Here is a 21494-nt window from a genome sequence, read left to right on the forward strand (position 1 = left end):
TTTGGGGGTGGATCAACCAGTGGTGCTCAGCCTACTGCCTAGGGACTGGATCTGGCCCATAACACAGGGGATTAGTGGTGAGCAGCTCAGCACAGCATGTCCATTCCCTGCCCTGCACCCTTCACAGATCCTCTTTGCAACACTGCCTGCTCTTTCCCTTTTCCCTCCCCTCCAGCAGGCACTGCTTGCTTTCTCTCTCTCGTCTCCCGCAAGTACTGTTTACCAGGGGTCAACTATTTTCCTCTTCCCCTCCCTCCCCCTGACACTGGCAGCCCCTTCCGTCTCCCCCCCAGTATATGGAAGGGGACTGGTGCCTCATCTTGCAGCTGGATGGCAAGCACTTGGCCAGCTGCTCTAAAAAGGTTGAGCCCCACTGATCTAGTTTATTTCCTGACCCAGTCACAGGTTTTGTCAGTGATTTTAAACTAAACTATCCTGTGCCTCAAATTCCTAGTGTGTAAAATGAAGCTCACACTTCTAAGGTGTGACATAGCATTGGGAGGGACAATTCATTAACATTTCTGAAGTGCTCAGGCAGTGGCAACAACAGCTAAATCAGAGGGACAAAATTGATAGATTAGCTAATACAAACCAAAAGGGGAGGGAGTCTGGAAAAAGAACAAAAATCATTAGTAAACTGAGGGACCAATTTGGGAGATTAAAAGATCTAAATACATAACACCCAAAAGGAAGCAGATTAAAAGCAGTCATCAAATAAACAAAAAATGTAAATGCTTAGAACGGTAAAAAAAAAATTACACACTACAAGAGTAACAATACTCTGTTCTCCTAAATAAACTGACAGGCTGCTGTGATGTAGATGATTCCAGGTTTACAGATGACGCCAAATTATGGGGCAAATTTAACACACCAGAGGGTAAGGAACGGATCTGGACAGGTTGGAAAAAATGGGCTGAACGAAATAGGATGCAGTTCAACAAAAACAAGTGCAAAGTGCTGCACCTGGGCAAAAGAATCATCAACACACTTACAGCCTAGGGAATGACCTTCTCAGCAGAAGAAAGGGATCTTAGAATCATAGTTGACTCCAAGATGTACATGAGTCGCCAATATGACGAAGTGATCGACAAGGTGAACCATACTTTATCATGCATTAGCAGATGCGTGACAAAACAGGGCCAGGGAGGTGATGCTCCCCCTCTATGCAGCACTGGTCAGACTGCAGTTGGAGTACTGTATCCAGTTTTGGGCACCACACTTCAAGAGAGAAGCGGAGAATCTTGAAAGGGTTCAGAGGAGGCCACTTGTATTGTCAGAGGCCTGCAGGCAAAGCCCTATGAGGAGAAACTGAGGGACCTAGATCTCTTCAGCCTTTGCAAGAGAAGGCTGAGAGGTGATCTTGTGGCTGCCTATAAATTCATTAGGGGAGGACAGCAGGGAATAGGAGATGCTCTATTTACTACAGCAAACCCTGGAGTAACTAGAAACAATGGCCACAAATTGACAGAAAGCAGATTTAGGCTGGACATCAGAAGGAACTTCTTCACAGTCAGGGTTGCCAGAATCTGGAATGGGCTTCCAAGAGAGGTGGTGCTCTGCCCTACCTTGGGGATCTTCAAAAGGAAACTGGACAAGCACCTAGCTGGGGTTGTCTGACCCCAGCGCTCTTTCCCACTCAGGGTAAGGGGTTGGATTCAATGACCTGCTGAGGTTGCTTCTGACCCTAACATCTATGAATACCTGTGGGAGTAACTAGAGTAACTGGATGACAATAAAGGAAAACAGTGTTAAATTCTGGTATACTTGTTCAACTGCTTTGTGGAACAGTTTTCCAAAGAAAACACAATCCTTATCTATTCAGACAATGTATGAGAAAATGAAAAGTAAAGATACAGAAGCAAAATGTTGCCTGGCTGCTCTAACTTATGTGATTTAACATGAAATATAAATTTGTAAAAAGATGCTGAAGCTTAGACAGAAGGCCAAATGCTGCCATACTCCAAACTTCAATATTTCTATTTACTTGAACGCCATGTTTATAATCCGATTATAAACATTTGAAGAATTTGTTAGTGTGTATCCCTCATCTAAGAGAAACTAAATGTATTTAAATAAAAAAAGACAGGATTTCAAGAAATCTTGCATGCAGAGACTTCCACCAATTCAACAGCTTAACTAGTTATAAAAACCACGACTAGCTTTGCTTCAAGTTTGTAATTAGAACTAGCAAACTAAAGATCAATAATGCTCATGTAAAATGAGCTAAAATTTTCTGCAACAATCTCTCTTCAGTTTATAATACTTACCAGACTAGTGCCTTTCAAAATTGTTCCAGACAGCGGCCAACGAAGGGTCTTTGCAGTGGTTCTCTACCCTCATTACCCAAGCTACAGCTTTTAGAAGCATTAACCCTGCTATCCCGGCCAAGTTCCAATTTGAGTCTATTACCACAATTCTCTGCCTATTCTAACATGCAGGAATTATTTTTCACTTCAAAACTTTAGAAGCAGAGATGGCTCTGCACCTTGCAGGTTCAGTCAATAAAACTAGTGATTTATATCCCATTATTCTGAGTTAATCTTCTCTAGCCAAAGGTAGTATAAGAAACAGTTCCACGTGCTTGAATTTCACATCTTTCAGGCTCAAAATATTTCAGCAGTGATCCTTGATGCTTTAATACATTAACTATCACACAGCAGACAGACAAAATAGGCGAAAGAGGGGAATTGGTATCTATCGATGCTTAACTAAAATAAAGATATCCATGTGAACATTTTCTTTTAGCAAATTTAACACAGACAGATATCACCTAATTCTACTTAAGTGGCATTTTATTTTATCAAAATACCACTTTTGGAAAGAGTAATTTGCATATATAAATACAAAGAATTTAATGGAATATTTGCATATATAAATATGAAGAATTTAATGGGAATGTTTTCCTACCTCCTTTATTCCTGTTTTTGCCAATTTATATTTGTTTGGACAATCAAAGAGAAGCAACACTTTCTTCTTTAAATTTTTAATGTTTCATATTTATGTTATCAGAGTGGCATTTAATTTAACTTTGCTTTTACTTTTTGCTTTTGTAATTTAGGGCAAATTAGACTATTACTCAAAGCTCAAGCTGGATTTCCAGTCTAGAACAAACAATCTTTAGAATATTATCCCTTATAAGCAATGTTACTACCTGCCTATAACCCTTGCAAAACTTCGAAAGACTTGGCCTCAACATAAAGGAATAAGACATCTTGATATATTTGACAGAAAGCAAAATCTCTAATTTAATGCCTAAGAGGTTCCCCTATAGGGATGAATGCAAGAGAATAGCAATGGCATGTAGGGACAATGTCTGAAAGGAAGAGACATTAGATACAATGAACAACAGATAAAAAGAAAAGCAACAAGTATAATATGTAAGAAATAACAGACTGTTAACAGTAAGTTTAAATCCATTGCTTAATGAATAGAAAAAAAAATACTATGCTAAGAGGTTGGAAAAATATTACTTTGTTGTGAAATCTCAAAGCAAAGTAATTATCAAGCATTAGAACACACTGGATGATGACAATGTAAGGAAGGGGTCAGATCAGAGTCAGGTCTGAAGGGAATGGGACTGAGGAATACCTAAATAACCTATGCTAAAATTGCATTTGCTCTGGTCCCAATTTATGCTTAAAGAAGTGTCCAAGTGAACTATCTGAGGACTTAAAAAAAAGTTGGCAAATACTTCTAAGGGGCAGGTTATTACCCAATACCTAGGGGCAGGTGAAGGGGAACACTCCACTACTAAAGTTTAATTAATAGTTTAATTAAACTACTAATCACTGCTCTAGAATGGATAGACACTATCCTTTTCTGTCACCAGAAGGGCTGGCAGGGGGCTGGATTCGAACTTCCAAGGTCCCTTCCAGCCCTAACGTCTATGAAATCTATAAAGTCGAAGGACAAAACCCTCTGTTTCTGTATATATTATCAATCATAGGGCAATATGCAAGATGAAGTTGTTTCCTTGTTCAGCTTCTGAAAGAAAGTGCTCTCACCCACAAGATTCTCAGGTTTCTGGTGACAGAAAAGGATAGTGCCTACACATTCTAGAGCAGTGATTTTCAACCAGGGTACCACAGCAGGATGCCAAACAATACTATCACTGTTAGATGTGCAAACATGATTCACAAGATAAACCCAGACATTTCAGATCAGAATCCATGATATCAAAACTTTCTGACCTGTTGTTGTCTTTGAGTTCAATGCATCAGATGAACTACTTTATTACCATTCTCTGTAGTCAAAACAGAGTAACTAGTAAGAGCTAGAAGTTTGTTAGGGGTGCCTCGAGTCTAAAATAACCTGAGAGCCACTGTTCTGGAAGCTCTTGACTACTGCTGGGAAAGAAAAGGGGAAGTGGAGAACAATACCTTTCTTCCATTAACCCTCTCCCTGGCTCCATTTTAGGGCAAGTTTTTGTGCTTGCTTTTGCTACTGTACATTGGCTTTTCCAGCTGGACGATTCCTGACAATTTCATCTCTGTTCACAGGGTTCTTTATAGCAGCAATAAAACTGATTAGAGCTCTGTCAACTGCATCTTGTTCTTAGAAATCAAGCAGCATTAGAAGCAATTGAGCTACAGCCTGCAGATTGAGGATTACACTACACTGATTTCCATTCAGGTTACAAATTTGCTTCTAAAATGTATTCTTTACAAACTGCTTGGTTAGATCTCCAGACTAAGAACTTTTCCTGAACACTAGAGGCAAATGAATTTTTAAAACTGACCAGAAGAAACTAATCTGAACCATTTATCAATCAACTCTGTGAATCTTCCAGATAACAGGAAAACAAGGATTACCGGTACAGGACAAACACGCCTATTTTGAATAAAGTAAGAAGTGCTACAATTATAAATGAGCAAATACAGCTTTATTACACGGCCAATAACTAAACTTAAAAAAGTAGTTGATGCTTACCTGCCTAGAATAAGCCTAAAACAAATGTTATGCAAAACTCCAGAAGTCTTGGTTCAGAGATGACCTTTTATTAGACCAACTAAGAAATCGTGAAGAAATTATCTTTTTTTGCAAGCTTTTGGGTGCACACACCCTTCCTCAGGAAAAATTAAAAGATGGTAAAAAGTCCCTATAGGTAGAAAATAAACTTCATTGTTGCACAGAGGAAGTAGAAGGTGGAAGTGTGTTCCTCTGGGTCCATGAGAGTATCTTTGTAAGACACGTTACACATTTACAACATGGATCAGTTAAAAAGAAGTACACTCAAGAATGTTTCTTTCCAATTTACTTGAAATAGTAAACAATGGAATGGTAAGCCTGGATTTTTATGTCTTTCTACTTGACAGTTGAAAAAATGAGGCATTTGGATTGGATGCAACTATTATAAAACACACAGCTAGGAGACGTATATATATATATGGCTCAAAGAATTATCAGATTGGCACACAATGTCCCCCACTACAGAAAGGATGTGGATGAGTTGAAGAGAATCCAGTGGAAGGCAATGAAAATGGTTCAAGGCCTGGTGCACATGACTTCTGAGGAGAGGTCAACGGTACCGAGCTTATTTAGTCTCCAGAAGAAAAGACTGAGGAGGAGATTTAATAGCAGCCTTCAACTATCTGAATGGTAACTCCAAAGAGGACGGAGCTAGACTGTTCTAAGGGTGGCAGATGACAGAACAAGGAGCAATGGTCTCAAAGTTGCAGCAAGGGAAGTTTAGGTTAGACAAAAACCCCCTAACATAACTTGAAGTAAAACTGATTACGTGTTTTCCAGAAAGCCGAAGTCACAGCTAAATAAAACTATTTCCTTAACCTGCGAAGAGTCATGTTAACAACTGCAATAATTTATGGTCTCACTACCAGAATGAGGCAGTGCAGCAAAGATCTCTTTCACTCGCTCGGAAAGGTACAACAACTATTTGGCTTACCCACATCCAGAAAACCTATTAAGACAAGTTCTTGGGCCTGTCCTGGTAGATAATATAAAGACAAAACTATGCAACCCTACTAAAAAGTGGATTCCTCCTCCCCCTGAAATTAAATCAGATAGCATTTTAAAAGACATTACAACATATTTTCTTGCTTACACCACACACCTTTTTTCCAAAAAACAGTTGCTGGAAATTGGAATTTTTTTCTTTATATGAAGAAATATGGTAAAAGAAGTTTGTGTCACTTACTGGGCAAAACCAAAGTATGCACAGGTCTCACAGGCAGCAGAACAATGATAAGGCTCGGCTCCCTAGCTGCTGCACTCAGCTATTTGTTACAAGGAAAGATCTTTTTTTTCCTTCATTCACCCTTTCAAAACAAGGTGGATCTCTTATTTCAGGGAATGTTGTATGTAAGATAATACGATATACTAATTACACTGATGTCTTCATCACCTTTACTACCTAACTCCATGGAGCCATTTATTTTTTCAGCTACAGAAAGAAGCCAACAGACAGCAAGGAATCCTTTGAAAAAGTAGTGAGCAAATTAGGGTCATGTATTCTGAAGTTTTACATTATTCCACCAGGATGTAGAAGATTCCTCTGAAAGGAGCAAACAAAGAATGGGTTTGAAGAAAGGTGAGATGGACCGCTTTTCAAAAAATAACACTTGATGGTAATAACATGCTAATGGTATTTAATTACCTTTCGTAGTTGATTTGTGAAAAATAAAGTCTGTAACAAGCTGTTCATGTAACAGGTTGCCCCCTGGTTCTTCAATCCAACATATCCTGTGTGCTTCTTGGAATCCCACCTAGAAAGCAATTAACAGTGAAAACTTTAAGTTGGACATGAATAAATTTAACTATAATACAGGCATCAGTAATCTATGGCCTATGGCCCAGATCCAGCCCACAGAGCCACTTTCATCCAGCCTGCAGAGCTTCAGTGGCAGGGGACTCCACCCACACACACAGAGGCATTTGTGGAGGAGGGGACCATGACAGCAGCTGTTGCAGAGTAAGCCAAGTCAGAAGTGGGCTAAGCTCAGAGACAATTTCCATTAAAGCATTCCCCTAATCCAGGGGTGGGCAAAATATCTGGCCCACAAGGCCATTCTCCCAAAAAATTTAGAAAATTAATATTGATCTGTCCTTGTGTCCTGTCAAAAATGACAGAAAGCAGAGGCAGCAGGACCCAGGGAAAGCCCAGCAGGGCCTGCCTGGCCTGGCCCCCCCAAGCAGGGCTTCTGGCCTGGGACCACATGGCTGCCCCAGTGCTGGAACCTCAGGTGCAAGGGGGGAGGGGGAGGGGAGGGGAACGAAGAGCAGGAGAGGAGCCCAAGGAAGAGCGGCCCCTTGCCTGCCCCATGGCCCACACTCCCTGATGCAGCTGCTCGCAGCCTGTGTGGGGCTGTCTTGAGCAGGCACAGGCAGCCTCATGAGGGTTGCGAGGGGCTGCAGTGTGGGGTGCCAGTTACAGGGCAAGGGAGGGGCCACTTTTCCCTGCCCCTGTGCTCAGCATGAGTTTGTAACCCACCCCCCAGTGCCAGCCTGGGGCCTGCGAGGCTTTGGGCTCGCCTGTCAGGGCTGCGCTTTGGCAGCAGCAGCTAGCTGCTCAGCACAGAGGAAAGTGCCTCCCCTGCTTGCCGCACTGGCAGTGTTTGCTGTTGCTGCTGCCTGCCCAGAGCTCGAGCACTGGGCAACCCAGAGGCAGCTGTGGCAAACACTGCCCAGTGTGGCAAGCGGGGGCAGAGCTGCAGCTGCTTCTGCAGCCCTGATGGGTGAGCCCAGAGCCAGCACGGGGCCGGTTACACGCTGGTACTATGCGCAGGGGGGAAAAAGCGGCCCCTTGCCCGCTCCGTGGCTGGCACTCTGTGTTGCAGCTGCTCACAGCCCATGTGGGACTGCCTGTGCCTGCTCAGGACAGCCCCGCGCAGGCTGCGAGTGGCTGCAGCAAGGAGCATGGGCCATGGGGCAGGTGATGGGCCACTTTTCCCCATGCTCTGCACCAGCTCCTTCCCTGCTGGTGAGCACAGGGTTGGGGCTACACATTGCCCACCACCTGTAACACGGGGCTGGGGGGCACTGGGCATGAGCAGGTAGGGAACCAGCTCGAGCACGGAGCCCACACCAGTGTCCCAGGGCCAGCACCAGCAGGGCCCAGAGCAGGGCAGCAGGGGTACAGGGTCCCAGCCGGCAGGGGCTCTGTGGAGCTGGGCCAGCTCCCCCCTCTCCCTGCTGGTGCAGCCCAGCCCAGCTCCACAGACCCCTGTCAGCCTGAGCCTCGCTCTGGGCCTCACTGGTGCTGGCCCTGGGACATTGGTTCCAAGATGGTGACTGGAGGGTGGGGCACCTATCAAAGGGCTGGGCTACCCATGAGGCCCTCGACAGCTTGCCAAAACTGGATAAGTGGACTTCAGTCCAAAATAATTGCCCGCCCCTGCCTTAATCTAAAGTGCTGAAAAAAATCTGCTCTAGGATATTTGCTCTAGATTAAGTAATTCCACTAAGAAATTCCGTTCCTTAGTATTACACTCTGTCTGAATAAAGATTGCATAGCACATCTACCTGCCAGTCACCACAAACACGTTTAGCATTTCAGAACACTTATAAACTAAAGAATGAATGTATACTTTCAATTCTTTGGTTAAAGAGCATCTAAAGAGTATTCCTCACAGGGCAAAGAAGCATTTCAGCAAAACTACAACTTGTACTTAAAATTACATTTTTTAATTTAAATCTGAAAAAATAACATCCAATAGAAAGACATCTACTTGCTTAATGAGGTAGTTATAACAAATAATAAAGCTGAACTGAAACTAGGTATTAGAGCCACCTAATGGTAGCAGTTATATTGCCTGGTATCAACAGTAGCATTAGGAATGTTGACCCCACAACTACAAAACTTGCAGCTTTTTATAAAACAAATTGTATATCTATTCATAGATTTCGAAGTGCCTTGTTCCAAATAAAGTTACACAAGGTTAAATTGAACACAGATGAACACTTAAGACTCACAAAATAAATTTCTCTGCAATAACAAAAAAACAGACTTTTGTTAAGTCTGTAAGTTAACAACAGCAAAGTATTTTAAGAACCTCTGAGGAACTGTGCTATTTAAATAATATTCTTAAAACTGCACAATACTTTTACTGAAATGAAAAATTTAAAGACTGAATTTTCTGTCGAGTTTTTTTACTATGCATTTCTGCTCCAGAGACAACAACTGCTAGAGATACTTACGCCACTCCATGGGGAGCATCTGCTTGAACATAGACTTCAAAAGTAACCTTGTCATCTTCTATAAATCCTTTTTCAGGATCAGTAACTTCCTATATAACAGGAATGATACAAGAATGTTAAATCTACTTCCAAACTAGCTTCTGAATCAAAATATGAAGAATGCAGTGAAAAATTCAGTCTTGACAATGCTCAGATTTTCCAAGTTTAAAAAAATCATCCATAAAATTATTTTTGCCAGCAAGCTGGAGCAGCCATCATTGAAGGACATAATTAACCTCTGACATTGAGCTTTGTGTATTTAAATACTTTTTAATGTCTTAATCTAGCCAACTTTTTCCAACTTTTATGTTTTTGCAACAGCAGTTCTATGTAAGTGGATAAAAAGGTTGGTAATCAAAGCTTTGTTTCTATTCATGGTAGATCATTTATGAAACTATTTTGGCCAGCTGAGAAATGGCCAAAACTTCCCTAACAGCTGTCTCAATTTAAGACAAACATTGAGCGTATTACTTATGTACTAAATAGTGTCTGTTTACAAATGCAAACAAGCCAAAACAAAACTTCTTTTAGCAGAACTGAAAGGAACTTGGTAAAAATGAATCTCATTTATGCAAACACCACTACAGGCAGATTAAAAAAAAAAAAAAAAAAAGGAAGGACAAAAATATTGAAGTCACTATATATCAGGTAAAAACACTAAAAGGAATCTTCACTAATAGTGTGAAGCAAGTCAGCAGTACTCAAAGACATCTTCAACCCAAGCATCATTCACATGCTAGACCACCTCTTGTAGAAAACAAATTAATCAGAAAAACTGTTTTTGGTTTAAAAGACCAACTGCATGTCCAGGACCAGAACCATTCTCTCTCCCCAATAACACTCCATTACTATATGCCCATTATACCATCACTTACACTCCATGCCATGAAGTTGGAAAAGCCCCAGTCATTCTCCTTATGAAAGAATAAGTGACTAATTCGGCGACTGAATGATTTTTCATCGTCCTTGTAATTTATTATCTTGAGAACTGCTTGTGCATGACAAGACCATGACCTAGAAAAAGAAACATTTGAAATTAATTTCAACCCAGGCTTCTTCAATCATAGAAAATATTTGTGCAAGGTTTAGTTTACATACTAAATCTGCACTTGCATAGAGATGACTACATGTTTTGTTCCTCATTAGATTTTTATAATTTGCTCAGTTGCTACTAGAAGCATTAGTAAGAATTAATCTCTGGCCTTTAGGAGTCACACCATACATACTAATGCTCATTAGACTAAGTATTTCTCAAAAATGAAGTTTTAGATAACATTACTTTCTAAAAGTGCTCTCTATAAAACATTCTTCCCAGCATCTTATTTTGTTTTTACTTTTAAATTAAATGGGTTGGAACTATTTTATAAAAGGGTATGCTACAAGAACTAGGAAATAGCAGGCAAGAATATAAAAAGGTGGCCTCCTGAAGTTTATCGGATATCAATGGGCACTGACAGACAAAAAAACCCCAAAAAACCCCACTGTTTTATAAGAAGAGAAAGCATGTTATAGCTTGACCCGGCTCCTCAGCATCTGTATACATCGGGCACTTCAGCAGGGCTTTTTGGCACTTTCATTTAAAGCTGAGTCAATCAACTAATTACAGCACCACAAGCCCCACTGAAGCTCCCGATCTATACAGATGTTGGGTGATCTGGGTCAAACTAGAGCGTCACCTCTTCTGGGCATGCACTGTGCTCGGACACGCCCACCTGAAAATAAACCGTCAGGTTTTTCTCACTTTTGTAAGCAGCCATTGGGACTTAGTATTCATACACAGTCAGCACTTCTACTTGAACTGTAGAAATGTATAATGCATATAGAAATTAGGAACATCAGACTGGAAAGGGACCTCCTAACTTGCCAACTCCAGTCTCTTGTTATTGCATGAAAACATACTATAAAATTCCTTGCATAAACTAATTCAGCTCCACCTTAAAACCAGTCAAGGCCCACCCTCCCACCTCCACTTCTTGGGAGGCTGTTCCTAAACCTCACTCCATCCCAACAATTAAAACCATTCTTCCAATTTTCAGCTTAAATTTATTTATGGCCAGTTTACATCCATTTGTTTTTATGATAGTGGTGTTATTTAGCATGAAGTGTTCCCCTCCCTGCCTAATGTTTGCCTCCTGATGCGTTTACAGAGAGCATTCATATCCCTCTCAGCTATCATTCTTCTAGGCTGAGCAAGCTAATCCCCTTTAATTTCTACCTGTAAGACACTCCTTGGTCCCCTGGTAGTCCATCTCTAACCTGTTCCATTTTCAATTCATCTTTCTTTAGCACGGTGTTCAGAACTGAACACAGCGAGTTTTCACTAGTACCTTTTACACTAGCACTAATACCATCCTACTGGAAATATCCTGTCTGATGCTTCCAAAGAGCACAACCTGCGAGTGACTAATGCTCCCAAGTCTCTCTCAACCGGTCATTTCCAAATGATTTACTCCCAGTCAACAGCCAATACTCTACTTCCAAAACAAAGTAGGAGCCACTGCCATCACTATACCAGTGTTTCCCAACCAGTGTGCAACGGCACAGAAGTGTGCTGTCAGAAATGAATAGGTGTGCCGCAGAATGAGCTACAATAGGTATGAGGATGGGGAATGCCTTAACAGGTGTGCTGCAGAAATTTAGTAATGTAAGTGTGCCTTGGGCTGGAAAAGGTTAATGCACACTTCCTCAAAATAAGCCCTGCAAAACTGGGGTTCATATCTTAAGTGAGGAAATTGAGTTTTCTTCACTGGAACAGAATCAAGCAGACACTGTGCTATAATGGCTCCCGAGACTGCTGCCATGTATCTCTGGTCTGGAAAACAGAAGGGGCAGGGTCCTACATTAACACCTGCACAGACATAGCTACTGGCTAAGCACTGTAGCTTGTCCCTGAAGTAGTAACTGAGTTGGCTGTGGGCAAGTGAGCTGCTGCAAACTGCTCTCTGTACAGCATCAGAAGATAGCTTATTGCTAAGGAGTCCTTCCCCTGTAAATGCCATACACTGGATTTATGGGTTTGATTATTAGTAGAGGTGAACCGATAGATTGGTCCCATATTGGATTGGCACCAACGTGAAGAAAACAGAGTATTGGCAACTGGCTTTTTTTTCCTGACGTAGCTGATAATGTGGCCGATAAATGCTGCAGCACCGCAGCAGGCAGCCAGGAGTGCAGCCCGTGAAAAGCATGAAAAGCAGCTGGGTCTGGTTGGTAAGTCTGTTGTGGGGGAAGGGACAGGGGCCAGATCAAGGCCCCTGCGGGGAGGGAGGGAGGGAGCAGGGCAGGCTCTGCACAGCCGAGACAGGGTGGGGAACGGGACAGAGTCATGGCTTGTCCAGAGGGAGCAGGGGGGTGTTCCCACCTGAAGTTCACCCCAGGACAGCATGGAGGGCTGTGTGCTCCCAGATTTGTGCGTGTGGTGGGGTGGGTTACCACTGTTGGCTAGGGCTGGGCTAGGCTCAGGGTGGACAGTGGTGGTGCTGGGAGGGGGGCTGCAGCCACCCCAAAATTTGCCCTAGCCCCTCTCCCGGTGCCACTGTTGCGCTCCCAAAACGCAGCTCAGCCCAGCCGCTCAGTGGGAAAAGCCTGGCACAGCCCCGGTCTCAGTCTGCAGCAGCAGCACTCCAAGCAGCAGAAGCTGGCCCCCCAGTGCCCTCTGGATGAGCAGTGGCTCTGTCTCATACCCTGCCCTGCCCCAGCTGGGCAGCCGCTGCCCCACTTCCTCCTTCACAGTGAAGGCCTCTATCTGCCCCCCCAAGACCTTCCCCTCCCCCACAACCTTTCCCCCACAACAGGCTTGCCAGCTCCACACAGCTCTCCATGCTGTGGAGCTGCATATCAGAATTGGATAAGTATCGGTCAATATGACTCGTTTAAAAATTGGCCATCAGTATCAGCCCCCAAAATCTCTATCAGTGCCTAATGATTAGCAATGCATACTTGTGCTGCCCACTCTGGAGATGCTGGATTGTCCTTCTCATGAAACATTTCATATTTTCTTGGCAGGTTTACTTTTCTTATATTATTCCTCCTTTCCCTCAACTCAAACAGAGGGTGGCAATGAAGGACTACGTTTTCCAGTAGAGTTGTTTTCTGTCAGGCAAATAACATGCTGGACCAAATCAATGATCCTTCTGCGTCAACATCCTACCACTGATATTTTTCTGTACTTTATGCCTCAGAGAAAGATGAAGGAAATCACCTTATATAAACTATTATGAAATAACCTGCAAATAGTGAAAATTTCTTTCTGATCCAACTGGGCCATGGAGGGGACAGAAGTCACTACCTTAGGCTATACTGGCAAGAAAGAGTTTTTTTTGCCTACTTTATTTAGAAACTGCTGCATTATAGGGCAGAATTAATGACTCAAGTGGATTAGAGGGATGTCTAGTAGCATTTTAACACAAGTAAGCACAGATCTTCCTTTCCCATGACAGCAAGGCTGGCAATGCTGTTGACAGACTGTGATGCTCTCTTAAAAGTCTCTCTCGCTTTGCTCTCACCAGTCCAAGAGAATCATGTTTTAGTTCCATCAGAAGCTTCAAGTTGAACAAATCGCCTCAAAGGACAAGTCTTACAACATGACTTTGGAGCAGGGGTGGGAAGCAAGTAGTAGATGAAAAGTAGAGAACTCTTCAGAAACTAAAAACAGAATAAGCACTGCCCCTCAAGACAAGAACTCCGCCAGGTAATTTTAAATCAATTATTAGTTTGTTTTGCAATACAATTAAGCAATCTCATATCTGGGTTTGCATATCAATTATTTAAAGCATCTTACGTGGAATCAGATTCAGCATTGCATTGAAGAAAGAATCCTACACTTTTTTGGTGTGGTCTGTCAGGATAAAGACGTGGCATCACCATGATCTTCCATGGTAAGTTTCGTACAAAGCAGGGAGGACTGAGGACTGACTCACTCAGTCTATTGAAACGTTCAACTGTAAACTGAAACGTTGCTTCTGATCGCCAACTTGTGTCTAAGCAAAAAAGAAAAATGATCAAAATAGTAACTTCAAATTCTGAAGACACTTAATTGCAAAACATACCTTTTCAAAACTGTGGAACACGTGCTACCTGAAATAGAAGTTTTGCAAAACAGTAAGGCATAAAAACTGTCACAAACACTCAACTACTGGAAGAACTTACTGGTACCTGGGTTAAATTTTCTCTCATGAACCAGGAATAATTAATACTGTTTTCTAGTAACCATCCTACTATGAAAAGTTTCTTAGAATGTCAGTTCCAGCTGAAGTGACATTACAGTATACATTCAATTGTCATAAAAAAGAAGGAAGAGCATTTCTAGAAGAATGCCTCCTCCAATCCAATCTACTCTTAAATTATGTTTAACCGCTAAAATGTATTACAAATCAAATTTCAAAGTTTTCTCCAAAGGTAAGCAATAGCATAACAAAGAGTCCTATATATGTCAGTTTCCATGCAATTTAGATTACTATCAACTCCAACTCTATGTCCCTGAAACTTCTATATAGAAACAGATTTCTGTTTCAGCAGAGACACCACTCCCAACAGTGAGAGAAAGAGGAATAAGGACATAAGAGTACCAAGAATCTATTTACATCATCAAGTTTTAATGAGTCACCATTTTGCTGCTTTGTATTGTCCCGAATAGCCACCGCCCCACTAAAAAAGTGAAAGCAATAACTATTTCTTTTTTAATCCTTGTTAGTTGACTGCATAATTTATAAGATCAAGGACCTACAAATTCTGTGACAGTCTAGAATTAAATCCTGTGGGAAGATTCACTGGAAAAACTAAGACAACTTCAACACAAACCTGTAACATTTTATCGATTTCATTATAAAACTGAATACTAGGGCTGTCTGAATCTTCGGGTGCTGATTTGATTCGGAGGAGATTCGGCCCGATTCAGTGATGAATCTCTGAATCTGAATTGAATCAGGAGACTTGGAAAAGATTTTTTAAAAGGCTGGAGGCTGGCGCAGGCAGGGCAGCCATAGTGGGGAGTCAGGGGGCTCATGGTAGAGCCCCCCATGTGGCGTGGGGCAGCAGGGATTGCCCCCACATGGCAGCACCGATGAGTGGGTGGTTTTTTTTAAAAGAGCTGGGAGCATGGGCGGGGCAGCCACTGAGTGGTGGGGGAGGGGGCCGATTCAGCCGAATCAAGTCACTGTCCTCCGAATTGGTCGAATCCAAAGTGAATACTAGCCACTTTGCACAGGCCTACTGAACATCACTTAGCTCAATAACCATTATGCCCCTCTTAATAATTTAACCTGATTTAATTTCATGTTTTCACTATATTTTTAGTCTGTAAACTGCACAGACTCTTCTGCTGATCAGGGAACCATGTTTTTCATTCAGTACAGAAAAATGTGGTAAAACTTGGATTTTCTCATTTTAAGGAGAAAAACATGGGAAACGGTAGGCAAAGTTCCAACCTACAAGGGACTGGAAGGGGGAATATCAAGGCAGGAGGTGCTATGTACATGTGCGTACATAAACATGCATATGGCTGCCAGGGAGCCTGGAGAGTTGCTCCTGCAGGTAAAATCGAGGAGGGGGTGGGAGAAGGATTGAGGTCCCATAGTGAGGGAAGAAATTGGGCAGGGCTGGGGCTCCTGCCCAGCTGGGCTGGTGCATAGGGTTTGGGGCCCAGGGCTCGAATGTGTGGTGCTCGTGCAGGAGCAGAAGGAAACCGCGAGCAGCTTGTCTAGAGGGCAGTAGGGGAAGGGAAGACTCCCTGCCACTGTGTGCATTCCCAGGGGTATCCCTTGGCATGTGCCCCCCCCCAATTTGTGCATGGGGCAAATACAGGCTGCAGACTCAGGGGCTCCCTACTTTGCTGCCCTCCCCCTGGGGTCTCTGTGGCTTGTGGTGGTGGCACTGAGCTTCCCCACTCAGCCCTGCTTTGTCCTACCATGCCAGGTCCTGCCTGTTGGGCTGCAGGGCAGGGAGGGCAGCAGGGCAGGAAGCCTCAAGCACACAGCAGGCAGCCTGCAATTGCGCTCCCATGGGCTCTGCTCCAGCCATGCTGCCTGCGGGAGGGGGGGAAGCAAGACTCATTGCTGTGCTCCGCTGCAGCATTTGTTGCCTCCCATGGATGGCATCCAGGGCTTGTGCACTGCTGTGGAGGCCAGGGGGCTACAGACCCCAGTCCTGGGTTCCTTAGCCCTGGCAGCTGGGGGCCCCCTCTAGCAGGGCTGGAGAAGTGGGGGGCATGTCGCTTGGGAGTGAGGGACAATGTCAGGCAGGATACTGGCATATGGAGGGCTGCTCAGCACCCAAAGCAGAGTGGGGTGGCACAACTGCAACTGGACCTGTGTCCTGGTAAGCAAAGGGGGTAGGGGAAGCTCTGATTTTCCATGATAAAAACCCAAAATCAAATGCCAAAATGAATATTTAGAATTTATTTTATTAGTGATAGAGGTACTGGCAGGCTTCCAAACTGCTTTAAAATTGTAAATATCTCAATAAAACACAGTGTTCAACTGATATCCATACATAGTGGTGTTTCATTTTCATCATGGAAAAAACACAGATGGGGGGGGGGGTTAAATCAGAGAATTTGCTATTTTTTATTAGAGAAAACCAGGATCACTGTTGCTCACACACATTTGTATGGCAGGAGGTGTCAAAAGGGATGCTGAAGGTTGTGGCAGCCTTGGTTGGGAACAGCTGGTAGGAGAATGGAATCCTTTACTGCCAAGAGCACACAGTGAGGTACCTACATATATTCTTCATTATATGAAGTACCTAGTACCGTATGAAGAAAATACAAAACCAAACATATTCTTTCAATTTCATAAGGTAATATCCATTTTAGTGAAGGAGGCAGCAATCAAGTGCTTTCCTCAAAGTCACATGTATATGGTTTATGGTGGTACAAGGAACTGAAACCTGGGTCACAAGTCTTAAAAAGAGTACTCCAAGGTATTGCACTATTCTGTCTTTAAATCACAGAATGTACAGTTGGACACATTTTTTGTGCCACACCAAACATTTAACCCAATTAAAATGTATTAGATTGGAATGTTTATCTTTTAAAATAGTCTATTAGAAGGTGAAGAATGATTAAATAAGTCTGCAGTATTAGTTGAATGTCTCAAGAAATTCTTCTCTCCAGTAAGAGGGCATTTGTTCCTTGCATGCCTCTCAACCTGCAGAAGTTGGAATTAGGTGGGAGTGTAAGGTGAAACTATGCGAGATGCCAGAAGACTGAGCCACCCCGTGCACTCTGTTGGAGCACACAGATGTTTCAAAGGCTTCAAAGACATTTTTCATCTTTTGCGGATCAATTTTGAAGCTCTTTGGCCATGTCTGAAGTGCTTCTTTGACCTTATACATCTGTACACTTCCTGGTTGGAGTGCTCCAAAGTCATCTGGACAGCTTCAAACAGTACAGGACCAAAACTACCCAAATGCAGAACTTGCCATCAGTGTGTGCAGTAGAATTTAGAATAAGGACATGTAAGGCATATGATTTTGAAAACCCCCCTGATATAATGATCAACTTGAAAAAATAATATATGTGCAATAAATATACATACATTTAAGTGTATATTTATGTAGCAAACTATTTGATTTTACAAACAGTTTTTGGTCCGTATTAGCTGGGATTACTGACTACTGTTTTTCTCTTCCAAACTGACTATAATTATTTTTTTACATGTAAATCACTCTACTTCTGGAGTTTCAGCTAGATATGATTAATTAACAAATATCAGACTAAGATTACTTGACTTCTCCTTGCCTTCTCATTTGTTTAGGTATGCTAGTGTTGTATATGTTTATCTAAATACTTCCTAAAAACCAGCAATCCAAAATAGCGATATGATCCTATTTTCCATGCGAGACAAAATTTAGCCTTAGGTCTAGTTTAATGCAACAGGGGAGGCTCTCTCAGGGCAGGTCTGCCATTGGCCCACCCACCTGTTTCTGCCTGGCCTGCTGGCAGCAAGCTCCTCTGTTTATATACCTGGCCAGAGTTCCAAACTGGCTTCTGTAATCAAGCACCTGCTGGCTGTTTGGCTCAGCCCTTAAAGTGGCAGGCACCAACAGTGCCCTGCCACATCTACACACAGGGCCACCAAGGGTGCACAGATACGTATACATTCTGGTAGTTTGGTGGTGGAAGCTACGAGGATACGTTAATATAGCCAAAGTCCATTTAACTGGTCAACAGAACAAAAATCCTCTAAACTTGTGACCCAGGAACAGCACATGAGCCATTTTACTATCAAGTAACATATCTTTTAAGTGTTTACAATTTGGTAGAAAACAAATTTCTTTTTCTTTTGAAGAAAAACTTGACAGTTCTCCATGCATTATTCAGTTTATGTTAAAGTACTTTTTCAGCTGTATGATTTATGGCAAAAAATGGTTAAAACCAATTATATTCCATGAATGGACTTTCAAATGAACTCCACTGGTGTCAAATGAGGGGTATAATACTCCACAATTAAGATTCCTGTTTCTGAAATCCTCTGCTTCAAATCACTATTAGGAACAGAGCTTCAATGGATGCTTTTAATACTGCAAATACCATAATCGTTCAAGTTTTTAATTAAAGAGCCTTCAGTTTAAATCTCTTACTTGCGAGGGAACTGGTTAATCTAATTGTCACGCGGAATCTTTACATGAGAACGAACTGATTTAAAACAAAAAACCACTCATGATAGAGGATGTTTACTGAAGCTGTCACTTCCATCTTGCAAAAAATTAACCTTAGTGAAATGCCTCAGGTACCATTTCAGAACATGCAAAATCCCCGATTCTTTGAACTTGATTACCTTCTTTCCTACAGCTGAGTATACATTTCACCTGAAGTCAACTTTTGTTCCCCTACAAAAGTCATGTTTATAATGCACCCCAGAGACATTATTTAAACAGTTCCTTTCAACTGCAGAGATTAACAATATATAAAAATGTGTATATTTTAGCTCTGCTCACTTCCAAACTCAGAGCATTTATTTTTCTGACCAGTTCCTACTTGGGTTCATTTTCCTGGATAGACCACTTCTGCTACACCTCGTAGACTAAATAAATTATAGATATAGATGTGGAGCACAAAGTTTTGTGACTTCATGCAATGCTTTTGCGAATGGAGAACACTGAAGCGTGTGCACTCATGTGCTCTCTTTCTCTCCCCCTCTCTTGGTTAGTAAGTCTGTAGGGTGTATATCTATCCTGTCTTCTATCTGACTTCAGACTAACATGGCTAACTACCTCTCTCTACATCTGCTACACCAGTGTCCCTGTACATGAATACTCCTTTGAAAATAGATGCTTCTCTTCCCTATGTTTTGAAAGTATAAAACACATCTCCACAAGTCAGTCTGCTAAAACAAATCGGCCAATGCTTTCACCTTTAGCATACCATAGCAAACAATTTTATCTCCCAGTGACAGAAGTATCTCTGTTCCACAGAACCTGATGGAGGCATCTTTTTGTTACTCTAACCAGAAGGGCCATATTGTACCAACATCAAGAAAAAGGTCAACATCTAGCAATTTATTTTCAGATCTGCTGCCAATGAACTTCCATGGAACAAGTCACTACACATTGTACTTTTCTGCCATTCCTGTTCCTTCTCATCCACCTGCCTCTTACCCAATGACTGTCTCAATTTGCATTTTCACTGACTGACTTTCTTGCATACATACTGGCTTCTTTTGTATTCCATCCAGGAAGAGCACAGACCAGCTGCAGATGCTTCCTCAGCCTGACAAAAGGTGTCTGTACCCAAAAACTTGCAAAGAAGCATTTTTTCACCTATTTCAATTTGTCTAATAAAAGATATTGGATTTACCCAAAAACTTTGTCTTCCTGCCATTGAGTATTCTACCCTTATAAAATTTTTTAGCAATGCACACAGTAGCATGATATATAATATTTTCTTATATCCAACTTACACTGTTCCCCAAAAATTCAGTGGTTGGTAATTGGTGTGCACATTATAATTGAGGAAATAGGAAACTGCAATTTCTGCCACATCATCCTCTACCAAAGGAAAGTGGAAGTAAAACTCCCTAGTCGCTGGCTGTTGGATGCTGCCTCCCTCCCCTCCAAGCGCACACACATTAGAAGAGGCTCTCAAGGAATTTCTCTTTCCTTCTGCCTTTCAAAAACAAGATGCCTATTTTGCTGATATTGCATGTGAGAAAATATGATATTAGGTCTGGTGTAATTGTGTGGCCCCCTTTTTCAAGCTATCTGCTACAAGTGCATGAACCTACTAGCATGTTACAGGGGTGCAGGTTGTAGCCATGTTGGCCTAAGGACATAGGCAGACAAGGTTCTTCGGGTGAATCTGATATCTTTTAGACCAGCTGCATTTCTGGAATGCATACCAGCCCAGCCACTGGCTTCTTTACTTTTCATTCCATCCAGGAAGAGCACACACCAACTGCTGAAACTTCCTTAGCCTGATGAAGGGTTTTTGAACCCGAAAACTTGCTTAATAATTGTTCTCCAACTACTTAAGTTGGTCTAATAAAAGATATCAGATTCACTCAAAGAACGTTGTCTGCCTATGAACCTACTAGCAACATTAATGCTTTCTCCTAGCTTAACAGGGTGCTTTCAATCTTCCATAAATGAGCTGCAATTGCTTCGCTCTGTAATGCTTGCTCTTCCTCCAAGATGCACTGATACAGTCTTATCTTGAACTTAGCTGTTGCAAAGAGGCCTGATAAGAGTAGATGAGTTACAGGTAGCATCAATACTGACACCTTCATAAACATGTTCTACCTTCTGCTATCCCCGATTTCACTTTATGACTAACACTTCAATCACTGGGCTAATCCTTACATACATGTTATCATAGAAATTGGGATAGCAAGAGTATAAACACTACAACTGCAATTTCAAATGAAGAACAAATAATGCAATATCTGGTGGGTTGCCCAACTGAATGGCCTTTATGATGGCATCATCCGCCTACGTAAGGTAACACTCAGAGGTTTCCTGGATTGCAACATTTGCACTGAAGCAATGTCCTCTCTCTGGTGTACAGTAAAAGCAGCATAACATCACAGTGTAGTTAGGCACTCCTTGCTCAGGTATGATCACAAGGAATGATTAACCAACATGTCAAAGAATTTCTGTACTAATTATATATTGCCTGATAGACTGCTCATCCCCAAAACTTAATTCCCTATTTTTTGGTCACAGATCCTATCACACAAACTGATTTTATACTATAGCAATGTCCTCTGAAACCTGTGAACCTGGCAGAAGAGCATGGAAGAGTTATCTTAGTGGTTAGGTCCAGCACAAACATGGCAGGCTTTTGCTGGGGACCTCTGCAAAGAGGC

General features: G+C 42.2%; 1 protein-coding gene across 1 annotated transcript in view; it reads right to left on the reverse strand.

The window, feature by feature from the left end:
• USP7 (ubiquitin specific peptidase 7) overlaps positions 1–21494 on the reverse strand; it is a 100470-nt gene that overhangs the window by 36098 nt on the left and 42878 nt on the right. Inside the window, exons 3-6 of the mRNA XM_090023120.1 lie at positions 13973–14171; positions 10068–10206; positions 9154–9242; positions 6614–6722 (exon numbers count right to left, since the gene is read on the reverse strand). Of these exons, the coding sequence (XP_089879246.1) occupies positions 6614–6722; positions 9154–9242; positions 10068–10206; positions 13973–14171 (536 nt within the window). The remainder of the gene's footprint in view (positions 1–6613; positions 6723–9153; positions 9243–10067; positions 10207–13972; positions 14172–21494) is intronic.

The sequence above is a fragment of the Crocodylus siamensis genome, chromosome 12, assembly GCF_052110815.1.
Source record: "Crocodylus siamensis isolate JL-2025a chromosome 12, ASM5211081v1, whole genome shotgun sequence".
In the NCBI taxonomy this organism is placed as follows: Eukaryota; Metazoa; Chordata; order Crocodylia; family Crocodylidae; genus Crocodylus; species Crocodylus siamensis.